General features: G+C 57.4%; 1 protein-coding gene across 1 annotated transcript; it reads right to left on the bottom strand.

Annotated features, from left to right (window-relative positions):
- Positions 1–1297: 1297 nt before the first annotated feature.
- PPP1R14A (protein phosphatase 1 regulatory inhibitor subunit 14A) lies at positions 1298–4719 on the bottom strand. Its single transcript, XM_062177117.1, is given in 6 exon segments — positions 1298–1515; positions 2165–2197; positions 2625–2705; positions 4521–4594; positions 4597–4668; positions 4671–4719. Coding segments are annotated over 6 exon segments (438 nt in total). The 3' UTR covers positions 1298–1386.
- Positions 4720–12458: the final 7739 nt, after the last annotated feature.

The following is a 12458-nucleotide window of genomic DNA, read 5'->3' as shown; positions in this document are numbered from 1 at the left end:
GCTTATCTTTTAATTCTGTATTTCCACAAACTTATTTATTTGAAAGGCAGAGAGAGAGAGAGAGGGCAGGGGAGTAATTTACCCATCTGCTGGTTCACTCCCCAAATGCCCACAACAGCCAGGAGCTGCTGTGGACTGATCCAATCTCCCACGTCAGGGGTGCAGCGACCTGGGTACCTGCTGCCTCCCAGGGGGTGCAAGAGCGGGAGACTGGACTCGAACCCAGGCCCACTGCTGTGGGATGTGGGTATCTCAATGGCATCTTACCAGTAGGAAAATATTGCCCCTCCAGGAATGTCGGGAAGCCCTTGTATATTTGCATGGAGGGGAGGGGCCTGGTGCTATTCCTGTTCCTGCCACACATGGGCTCAGACCACCCCTTCTGGGGGGGGGCAACCCTGGTGGGGCTGGGGTCCCCACCACAGTGGAGCTGAGACCACAGCTCCGGCCCGCCCCAGGCCTAGGCACAGTCACAGCCCAGCTGTGTGGAACCGGGACACCCAGGCCTGCTGTTGAGACATGGAACTAGTTGCATGGTCCCTAGTAAACAGCCACCACTCACTTCCGGCGCCCAGGCCTACTCCAGCCGGACCGGCTCACCCCTCAGCTCCGGTGGGGAGGGGAGGCGGGAGTGCTGCCCATCCTGATTGGCGGACGGCCCTGCCAATATCCGGTGTTTTCTCTGGCTCAGCCCAGTTATCAACCCCACCACCGACCAGGCCAGAGTCCTCTAGTGTGAGTGGTTCCATGTCCTGCATATTTCTGTGCATTCTTCAAGGCCCCACCTTAACATCTCTTCCTTTGGGAAGCCCTCCAGGATTTCCTTACTACTCCAAGAATGAGTGGCTCCTCCCACCCCCTCAGCTCCCAAGAATGATGGACCCCTGGGCACTGGCCACTCTAATCCCCCCAAACTCGGGCCCTTTCTCCCCATCGTGGGACAAGCACTGGGGTGCTAGGGGCCGTTTCTGTTCATCTCTGTGGTCTCGAAACCAATGGCTGCCCTGAGCACCCACAGACAGCGCCCAGTCCAGGATGGATGATGCGTTGGCCGCGTGGCCACCCGTGGGCAGGTGATACGGGCCACGCTGGGCCGCGTGCGTCTCCCCGGCCCAGGGGTCATTCCCGCAGTGGCGCTGCTGGCTGGGGCGTGAGGACAGGATGTGAGGCCCCGGGCCGGGCTGGCGCTCTCAGGCTCCCTGGCCCCGTGGGAGCCAGGCCACAGCTGGAGGGAGGGTGGGAGGGAGGGAGGGAGGTGGGCGCCGGGCAGAGGAGACACAGCCACTCGGTGGGTGTTATTGTTGCAGAACCATTAAGTACAACTCGGAAACAAGCCGGGGTGCGGGAGCACCGAGGGGGAGGGGGCCGCAGCGGCGGGTGCTGGGGTCAGGGGGGCGCGGTCCGGGCCGGGTCCTGCTGGGGGCTCCGGCTGCTGTCGTCCGAGGGGCTGGGCTGGCGGAGGCCCGGCTGCTTGTGGAGACCCCGCAGCTTGGCCAGCAGCTCCTGGACGAAGTCCTGCAGGCGGGGTGCGGGAGCTGAGACTGCGGGAGGCGGGCACCCCGGCCCCACCCAGCCCGGTGTCCCCCCACCTGCCCACCCCGGCAGGGCCCCTCCTTCTGCTTCCGGGCCAGGGAGGGGAGGGGAGAGAGAGCTGGGGACCAGAGAGATGGGCAGGACGGACAGACGGGGGAGACAGAGCGAGAGGGCCCCATGGGCGGAGGCTCAGACGCTGACCCCGGGTCAGAGACGCACACAGGGACGTGGAGAGCCTACTCGACCCGGGAGATGACCAGGAGGGTCCCCAGAGACCCGGGCCTGAGCCGGCTCCAGGGCAGACCCGCAGTGACGTTTGTCCCGCGGGCGCCCGGGCCCCGCCGAGAAACATGAATATTTTTCCCTTTTAAAGCAGGGAAGGAAGTGGGAGGCTGGGCGGCTGGGTTTCAGGGCCAGCGAGGATGCCGGCCCCTGAGAGAGGTGGCAGAGGGAGCGCCGGGGGGCTGGGCCTGGGGCGGGCGGAGGCTGCGATGGGGGAGGGGGAGGAGCTCCCGCGGCAGATGGGGAGGGGGGGAGGGGAGAGGAGGGGGGCTGCCCAGTGTTCCCACGGCCTGGCGGGAGCTGGGGCCCAGGGACGTCTACGGGGGGGAGGGGGCCTGGGGGGACTCACCTCTGTGGGGTTCGTGCAGGACTTCAGGAGTCCCTAAGCAACCAGCCCCCGGAAAATAAACAAAAAAAATACAGTAAATAATTCACACCTACGCCTCGCCATGGCTAACCTTTCCCAGCAGAGCCCCAAGGCAGCAGGAGAAATGAAAGTCAGACTGCAGGGTGGACTGCCCAGTCTGAGGGTCTCAGAGTGAGCGGAGCAGGATTAGGTCACTGTGTCCCCAGGAGGTGAGAGGGTCACACAGCCTCCTGTAAACCCAGGAGAGCAGAGGCCGCGGGAGCAAAGACCCGGAGGCCGAGGCCGCGCTGCCCAGCTCCACACCTTTGGAGCTGTGTGACCCGGGGCAGGCGGTGAAACCTCTCTGGGCCTGAGTTTGTTCTTGGAGCATGAACGCCTGCCTCGCAGGGTTGTGTGGGGCAACCGAGGGCTCCTCTGGGGGGCAGCTCTGCCCCCCACCTACCTGGATTTTCCGGCTTCTCTCCTCCTCGCTCTCCAATTCCAACAGCTCATCAATGTTGACCTCGTCGGGCATGGCTGCCTCCTAGGGCCGGGAGTGGGGGTGGGGGGACTGTGGTCAGGTCCCCTTCCCCTCCCATCCTCCCTCCCTCCCTGTCTTTGTCCAGGGAGCCCAGCGGCCGGCCCCAGGGCCCAGCTGGCGGGCTCAGGAGCCATAATGTGGCAGTCAGGGACAGCGCCGCCAAGGCGGGACAGCTGGGAGTTGGGGGAGGGGTGACAGATGGGTCCATGGAGGCCTTGGGCCCAGCACCAGCCCAATGCCTGGGCCTGTGAGTCCCAGGAGCCTCGGGCTGGCATGGGTCTCCTCTTGGCTCCGCTCCCACAGGGAAAACAGGCCTGATCGAGTCCTGGAATGTCAGATTCTGGGATTCAGGAGAGGGGCTGGCTTCTGTCCTTTCAAGGAAAAGTCTCGGCACTAGGTGCGGGGTGGGGGTGGGGGGGTGCGAGCAGGCCGGAGACCGCAGGAGCACCCCTGCCCCCTGGAGACCGGAAGGGTGGGGAGGGCTCAGGGCCAGCCCCCTCCCCACCCCCCGGGGCCAAAGGGCAGCCTGGGTGAGTGTGGGCAGGGGACCACCCAGGGGCCCTAGGCTTGAGCTCCCGGGCTCGCAGCGGCACAGAGCCGGATGCTGAGCGGCCTCTTGGGGCAGTGGCCCCGAAGGAAGCTGGCTCAGGATCGCTGCTGGGGACAGGACCCAGCTGTCCTCAGCGGGCGGCCCCTGTGGCTTCAGACTCCCCCACACCCACTGCTTACGTGCTGCTGTGGGCTGTGGGGCGGCAGCAGCAGCTGGTTTTGGGGTGTCTGAATGATGAGCCGGGCTGCATCCGAACCACGGCTCGAACCACGGCTTGACGCTCGGGGCCCGGGGCTGCCGGGGTGCCGCGGGCTGCATCTCCTCTGTCTCATTCCCGTGTGTCCGGCAGTGCCCACCCCGGGGATGACCTCTTGGGAGGCCACCGATCCCCGGCAACTCAGTGAACGCACGCGCGTGTGAGAACAGAGGCAGTGGGACCGTGGGGGCCGGCTTTCCCCCCAGCACGACTTCAAACAGCGATGAAGTTTGTGTCTGTCCCGCACTGGGAGGCTTCGAAAGCCGCGTGGAAAATGCCTATCAACGGAAAACCGATTTCCAAATAGTCTTCCCACCAACATGCACACATCCTTTCATTCCATTTTCCACGAAGTTTTTGAAGCAGCAGTGTGAGGCTGGAGCTTGGGCCGTGGGGGGGCTGCCCCGTGGCCAGGGCCTGCCCCTGTGCTTGACCTGGCTGATCAGAGCCCCTTGTGCAGGACCTCCTGGTCGGTCACAGCTGGGGCCCTTTTGTGTGCGCCCAGGGTAGCTGTCCTAGCCTTCGTTCTGCAGCTCCAGCTGCTGTGCCTGTGAGGAGCTGGGCTGGGAGTGGTGTGTGTTCCTGCGTGGTTGCTGTGCTGTGCGTCCGTGGCCCGTGCTGTTGTGTCCACAGCTGCAGCCAGGTGTGGACCAGAAGCGTCCCTGGGAGTTTGTGTCTGGCTGTAGCTGCGTCCGCAACTGTTGTTTCCTGTGCTGTGCGCGCGCGGCGCGGCTGTGTGTCTGTCTTCCCTGTCACCCCGGCTGTCTGACTTCCCGACTCCCCCACCCTTTCTCCTGATGCGGGCCTCTGGCCTCAGCTTTGCCTCCTCGCCTCCTGCTGAACCCCTGGCCCTGGTCTGGGGGGCCAGGTGTGCGGTGGGGCGCGCGGTCAGCCCGCCTGACCCGGAGGATGGGCGGTGTGTCCTGCGGCGTGCGCACCCGCGAGCGTGCACCCAGGGGCCCCAGGAGCGCAGGTCTGCAGAACCCCGTCCCCCACCCCCCGGCCGCCTCACCCTGCCGCGGTACAGCTCCTCCAAGCGCCCGTCGATCCACTTCTCCACGTCCAGCCGCCGCTGCAGCTCGCGCGGTCGTACTTGACGGTGACACGCGCGTGCCGTTTCTGCAGCCCCCCGGGGCTGCCCCCCGGCCCGCGGGCCCGCGAGGAGCCTGCAGCTTGCTCAGCACCCGCTTGCCCAGCCGCTGCGCTGCCATCCCCGCCGCCGGCCGGCCCCGCGCCGCGCGCTGTGCGCCTTCGCCGCGCGTCCCGGGGGCCTCTTACGGGCCGGGGCGGGGCCGGCCGGGGGCGGGGTCGGGCCAGCCCCGCACGCCCTGGCCTCAGTTTCCCCCGCTGCCGACCGAGAGCCTACGGCGCTGGCTCGAAGCCCACCGGGTTCAGGCATGGGCGGGGCTCGGGAGCCTTAGGCTAAGCGCCGGCGGCTGGGGCGCCGGGGCCTGGAGGCCGCGGGGCGGGGTCCTGGGACAGACGGGGACCGACCGTGCCCACGCCCTCTGGCGGCCACGGGGGGCGGCACAGGCGTCCCCGGCGAGCGGTCAAGCCACGGGTCCCTCCCTGAGCCATCGTTTGTTGGTTCGCCCGTTCAGTCCCTCGTGCATCCACCTCCCCACGCGCTCGCTGTGCTCGCGAACACGAGTGCCCTGGGCGCCTGCTCTGCCGCACACCGTCCTGGGCACTGGACACTGGGCACAGACCCACGAACAAAAGGCAAGCCCAGGAGTCTCGGGGGCCACGTTTTCGCGGCGCGGACAGCAAGCGCAGTCAGCACAGAACGTCCTGCCGAGCCTGCCTCGGGCTGTGGGCGGACAGGCGCTATGGCGCCGCGTGAAGCCGCTGCCTGCAACACCGGGTCCCGGCTGCTCCGCGTCCCATCCAGCCTCCTGTTGATGCACCGGGTAAGGTGGCGGAGTACCTGGGCCCCTGCACGCACATGGGAGACCCAGAGGAAGCTCCTGGCTTCAGCTTGTTGTTCCCCAGTCCCAGCAGTTCACTTTTGGGGAGTGAACCAGCAGATGGAAGATTCTCTCTCTCCCTCTCTGTCTCCCCCACCCCTTCTGTTACTCTGTCTTTCGAATATTTTTTATTTTTTAAAATATTTTATTTATTTGAAAGTTACAAAGAGGTAGAGAGGTAGAGAGAGAGAGAGAGAGGTCTTCCATTCACTGGTTCATTCCCCAAAATGCCTGCAATGGCCAGAGCTGAGCCAAACTGAAGCCAGGAGCCAGGAGCTTGTTCTGCATCTCCACATGGGTGCAAGGGCCCAAGCACGTGGGCCATCTTCCCTGCTTTCCCAGGCCATCAGCAAGGAAGCCCATATGGGATGCCAGTGCAGCAAGTGGACGCTTAACCTTCTATGCCACAGTGCCAGCTCCCGTGACTGTAATTTTTTAAAAAAAGATTTATTTATTTGGAAGGCAGAGTTAAAGAGAGGCAGAGGCAGAGACAGAGAGAGAGAGAGAGGACTTCCATCGGCTGGTTCACTCCCCAGATGGCTGCAATGATCCAAAGCCAGGAGCCAGGAGCTTCTTCCTGGTCTCCCACGTGGGTGCAGGGGCCCAAGCACTTGGGCCATCTTCTACTGCTTTCCCAGGCCATAGCAGAGAGCTGGATCGGAAGTGGAGCAGCCAGGACTCGAATCACGCCCGTATGGATGCCGGCACTGCAGGCAGCAGCCTCACCTGCCATGCCACAGCGCCGGCCCCTGTAATTTTTTAAAATGACAAAATAACAAAGTGTTGGCAAGGGTTTTGAGAGTTTACAACTCTTACACACTGATGAAGGGACTGAAAGCTGGCCAGTGGGAAACACTGGCAATTTCTCAAGAGACCCAGCAGGGCGGGCATTTGGCGTAGCAGCCGGGACAGCGTCTGAGATGGCCGCACCCCAGGTCACAGTGCTGGTTTGGAGTCCTGACTGCGCTCCCGCTTCTGGCTTCTTGCTGATCCAGGCCCTGGGAGGCTGGAGTGACCGCTCTAGTGCGTGGGTCCCTGCCACCAGGTGGGAGTTCCAGGCTCCTGGTGTCAGCTATTGTGGGTTTTTTGGGGGAGTGAAACAGCACTGACTGTGCTTCATAGGGTGAATTATACGGTATGTGAATTTTAGCTCAACACAGCTGTTATGTTTCTTAAAGATCCGCAGCCCTGGGGGCCGGCCCCGTGGCACAGTAGGTTAATCCTCCGCCTGGGGTGCCGGCAGCCTATATGGGCGCCGGTTCTAGTCCCGGCTGCTCCTCTTCCAATCTGCTATGGCCTGGGAGAGCAGTAGAAGATGGCCCAAGTGCTTGGGCCCCTGCACTCGCCTGGGAGACCAGAAAAAGCTCCTGGCTTCAGATCGGTGCAGCTCTAGCCGTTGCAGCCATTTGGGGCATGAACCAACAGAAAGAAGACCTTTCTCTCTTACTGTCTGTAACTCTACCTCTCAAATAAATAAATAAACTTGGCTGAGCAGTTGAAGCTGTGCGAAGTGTGGTCACTTCTTAGCCCCTTCCACCCGTCACTCGCCTGGGATGATGGGAGGGCTCACTTCGTAGTGCAGCTCCCCTGGCCCTGATCTGCCTCCGCCTTAGCTGTAACACCAGCTACTTCCTAATACTCTATGTAATTCGCTCCTTTTTATGAGAGCCGGCAACTGCGAGCAGTGCCCGTGGAAGAATCCCCTAGCCACCCCCGGCAGGAGGAAATGTTTTGTTCCTCTGCTTCCCAAACAACGGATGGAATTCTGTCCAGGTTTAATAATACACATGTAAGCTTAACCTCAGACATTTGTATTACCCTATCCCATAGTAAACATCGTATCTTAGTATTCTTCTATCCCATAGTAAACATCGTATCTTAGTATTTTTCTATCCCATGGTAAACATTGTATCTTAGTATTTTTCTGTCCTGCTGCCTAACAAGTTAGCACAACTTTAGGAGCTTCGAGCCGCCCCTGTGTACATCTCCATCTCACCGTGGTTCTGGATCTAGCCCAGTCGTCAGGGCAGGGGGCTCTGTGCTGGGGTCTCCCCTGGGCAAAAAGCTACTTGTAGGGATAAAGTCTTTTTTATTTTAAAAATGTTTTTATTATTTATTTGAAGGAGAGAGAGAGAGGCCTTCCACCTGCTGGTTCACTCCCCAAATGGCCAAAAGCAGCCAGGGCTGGGCCAGGATGAAGCCAGGAACCAGGAGCTTCATCCAGGTCTCCCATGAGAGTGGCAGGGGCCTAAGATGTTGGGGCAGCTTCTGCTGCTTTCCCAGGAATATTAGCAGGGAGCTGGACGGAAAGCAGAGCAACCAGGACTTGACCAGGTGGTGGTTAACCCACTGCACCACGATGCGGACCTCAAGGAGAGAGGTCTCTGTTTTCTTGCTGGCTGTCAACCAGGGCCTGCCTTGGCTACCAAAAGCCACTGCACACAGGCCCCTGCCACGCACCCCTCTGCGTGAGTCCTCCTACAATGTGGCTGCTGACTCCCCTATAGCCAGACAGATTTCTGTCTTCCCAGTTGGTAAGGTGGAGTCTGGCATAGCCACAGCTGCTTCTCTTTGCCATGCCGTGCAGGTTAGAAGCAAGGCCCAGGTCCTGCTCATACTCCCGACATGGAGTTCTATCGGGTGTGAACATGGGGGCTGCCCTAACGTATGTTTGCCACAAGCTCCTGGAGGCAAGTTAATATAGACACTCAGCTACTTGTGTTCATTTTGAAAAGAAGTTTTTCTTGGCCAGCATTGTGGCGCAGTGGGTTAAGCCACCAACTGTAATGCCAGCATCCCACATGGGCACCGGTTCCAGTCCTGGCCATTCCACTTCCGATCCAGCTTCCTGTTAATGCACCTGGAAGGCAGCAGAAGGTGGCCCAAGTGCTTGAGCCCCTGCACCCACGTGGGTCCCTGCCACTTCGGGGAATGAATCAGCAGGTGGAAGATCTCTCTGTCTTCGGCCGTCTGTAACCCTGCCTTAGAAATAAATAAAATAAATCTTAAAAAATATAAATTCTTAACAATTTGAAATCATTCGGGCTTGCAATAGACACATCTTGAGTCTCTAAACTCTATGATTCTCCATATTCTTGCATTTATGATATATTAAAAATAAAAATGATAGCATAATCATGGTAAGGATCAAGCTATTCTGTTCTGTGTATTCCTGTGAAGTTTATGTTTTAACTTTTTTTTACTTTTTAAAAATTTTTTGACAGGCAGAGTTAGTGAGAAAGAGAGAGAGACAGAGAGAGAGTTATAGACAGTGAGAGAAAGGTCTTCCTTCCGTTGGTTCACTCCCCTAATGGCCGCTATGGCAGGCACACTGCGCTGATCCGAAGCCAGGAGCCAGGTGCTTCCTCCCAGTCTCCCATGCAGGTGCAGGGCCCAAGCACTTGGGCCATCCTCCACTGCCCTCCTGGGCCACAGCAGAGAGCTGGACTGGAAGAGGATCAACAGGGACTAGTACCCGGCGCCCCAACCGGGTCTAGAACCTGGAGTGCCGGCACCGTAGGCGGAGGATTAGCCACGGTGCCGGCCCTATGTTTTAACTTTTAAAAAATATTTATTTCTTTATTATAGAAAAAGCAAAGTGACAGAAAGAAAGGGAGTGAACTCTTCTATCCGCTGGTTCACCCCCAAACCCCTGCTACATCTGGGGCTGGGCCAGGAGCGCCGTCTGGCTCTCCCACATGGCTGCCAGGAATCCAAGTACTTGGACCATCACCTGTCGCCTCCCCGGTGCACTTGCAGGAAGCTGGGTTGGGGAAGCAGAGGAGCTGGGCTACTGCCTGGCACTGTACGTGGCGTGCAGGCAGCCCGAGCAGCAGCTCCACCCGCTGTACCCGCACTGCCTACCCATTGTCTTTAAACTAAGACCATGCAACAGAGAGGGAACGGCAAGGTATAATGTTTTATTTGGTAAGGGCAAACTTGCATCTCTATGTAGAACATGTATTTGAGGGCTATCTCTTGTTGAATTAAAATAACAGGGCCTGCCGTTGGGTGCAGCAGTGAAGACACTGCCTGGGGTGCCTGGGGTGCCTGGGGTGCCTGGGTCCTGTAGCAGACTTCTGCACTTCAGACTCCAGCTTCCTGCTAACAGGCATCCTGGAGGCAGCAGGTTCCAGTGCTTGGGCCCCTGCCACCCATGTGGGAGACCCAGATGGGGTTCCTGGCTCCTGGCTTCAGCCTGGCCATCGCAGTCATTTGGGGAGTGAACCGGTATATGGAAGTCTCTTTCTTTTTTCTTTTTATCTATCTGTTGCTCTGGTTTATATATATATATATATATATATATATATATATATTTTTTTTTTTTTATTTACTTGAAAGAGTTACAAAGAGCGGGGGGGGGGGTGGGGGGAGAGAGAGAGAGAGAGAGAGAGGTCTTCCATCTACTAGTTCACTCCCCAAATGGTTGCACTAGCTGGAGTTGAGCTGATCCAAAACCAGGAGCCAGGAGCTTCTTCTGGGTCTCCCACATGGGCGCAGGGGCCCAAGGACTTGGGTCATCTTCTGCTGCTTTCCCAGGTGCATTAGCAGGGAGCTGGATCAGAAGAGAAGTAGCCGGGACTCAAACCTGAGTCCATATGGAATGCTGGTACTGCAGGCCCGGGATTTAAACTGCTGTGCCACTGTGCCGGCCCTTGTTGCTCTTTCTAATAAATAAATAAGCAAATCTTTTCTGTAAAGGTTTATTTATTTATTTGAAAGTCAGAGTTACAGAGAGAGAGAGAGAGAGAGAGAGAGAGAGATCTTTCATCTGCTGGTTCACTCCCCATGTAGGCACAGGCAATAGATAAATCTTTGAAATATAAAATAAAAAGCTACAGGAGACCACTGCTCTGGAAAAGTTCCTGCAGGGGGTCCCAAACAGATAGGGCTAAAAACCGGGTTGTTCGTGCTGGAGCTCTGAGCTCCGAGCTCCGAGCTGAAACACACAGCTGTGTGTCTGACATTCCAGAAATCAGGACTGGGAAGAAACAGGCCAGTGACCATGAAGCTAATCCTTCCACAAAAGAAGGAATCTGGAACAATCTGACTTTCACCAATCCATTATCTTTCTATTGTTCTGTGTCCCTGCCTTAGCCTTACAAGGCAAATAACGTTGAAATGATCAACTCGCTTTTTGTTCTTTTGTTTCTGCTTTCTCTGTCTATAGAACCAACCCTTTCTGCTCAGCCTACTAGAACGTTCACTCTGTTTTACGGAATTAGGAAGTCTGATTCTGGGGCAGCGCTGTGGAGTAGAGGGTAAAGCCGCTGTGGCATAGGGGGTTGAGCCTCTGCCTGTGCCGCCAGCATCCCATATTGGGCGCCCTGCTAACGGCCTGGGAAAGCAGTGGAAGATGGCTCAAGGGGAGACCTGGAAGAAGCTCCTGGCTCCTGGCTTTAGCCTGGCCCAACCCTGGCCATTGTGGCCATTTGGGGAGTAAATCAACAGATGGAAGATCTCTCTCTCTCTTTCCCTCTCTCTGTAACTCTGCCTTCCAAATAAGGAAATAAATCTTAAAAAAAAAAAAGAAAAAAAAAAGGAAAAGTATTCTTTTTCAATTGTTATTTTAAAACTAACAAATACAAGAATGATTTTTTTTTACAAGATTATTCTCAAAAATTATCTTCTGGCAGACAGGAGATGTACTGAAAAATTACCCACTGGGGCCCAAATATGTGCGTTGCACTCCCCAGGGTGGAGGTCTACTCTGCTCCAGGCAGGGTGCCTAGCTCACTGAGGGTGGAGGAGGGAGAAGTGAAGGAATGAGTGACTGAGTGAGGACTCCTGTGTTTTCTCCCCAGCCTCGCCCTCCTTCCCCTAACCCCCCCCCCCCCCCAGGTTCTTGCACCAACCAGGCTCAGTGGGAGGGAGCGGGGCTGGGGATTCCAGGGCCAAGAGAGACCTTTGGCCTCACAGTTGGAGCTCCTTGGGAGATTACAGTTGCTGGTGTGAAGCCCTGTTTCACGTAAACACACAGTTTGGGTAACTCAGTTAATGCTCTTCAGGTATCACAGGAGCAGGAGGGAGGCCGCGCAGTGGGAGTGGCCCCAGCTCCTGGAACAACTGGTCCGCTGCTTCTGACCATTGATCGTTCCATTGTGAAGCTCGGTGTCTGGCCCTCCCCAGCCCTCCTGAGCCCCTCCACCGCCCAATCCAAATGATCTCTCTTTTCCTTCCCAGCCCCTAAACCATTTCCCTCATGGTATGCGTAAGTGGTTCTTTTTTCTTTTCCTTTTTTTTTTTTTTAAGTTTATTAGCTGTTAGACTTTTTTTTTTTTAATTTATTTAAGTTAAAAGAGAGAGGCCCGGCGCTGTCATAGCGGGTTAAGCCTTCGCCTGCAATGTTGCCAATCCATGTGGGTGCTGGTTCAAGTCGTGGCTGCCCTTCTTCCAATCCAGCTCTCTGCTATGGCCTGGGAAAGCATTAGAAGATGGCCCAAGTGCTTGGGCCCCTGCACCTGCGTGGGAGACCTGGAAGAAGCTCCTGGCTCCTGGCTTCGGATCAGCCCAACTCTAGCCATTGCGGCCATCTAAGGAGTGAAACAGTGGATGGAAGATCTCTCTCTCTCTCTCTCTCTCTCTCTCTCTCTCTCTCTCTCTGGCTCTGCCTCTCAAATAAATAACTTTTTTTTTTTTTTTTTTTTAGGGAGAGAGATCTTCCAACCACTGGTTCCTTCGCCAAATGCCTGAAACAGGGCTGGGCTAGGTTGCAGCCAGGAGCCTGGAAGTAGGCATGGACCGGGGACTGAGCCGTCACCTGCAGCCTCCCCAGCGCACATTTACAGAAAGCTGCAGAAGCAGGAGCTCCGGTGTCCCAAGCGGCGGCTTAACAGCTGCCCACATGCCTGCCCCCGCCCACTTAAGTGTAATAATAACGCACTTATTTACTTATTTTTTAAAAAGATTTTATTTTATTTATTTGACAGGCAGAGTTACAGAGAGAGGTAGAGACAGAGAGAGAGGTCTTCCATCTGCTGGTT

Source organism: Lepus europaeus, chromosome 19 (genome assembly GCF_033115175.1).
Source record: "Lepus europaeus isolate LE1 chromosome 19, mLepTim1.pri, whole genome shotgun sequence".
NCBI lineage: Eukaryota > Metazoa > Chordata > Mammalia > Lagomorpha > Leporidae > Lepus > Lepus europaeus.
This window is presented reverse-complemented; position numbering and strand designations above follow the sequence as displayed.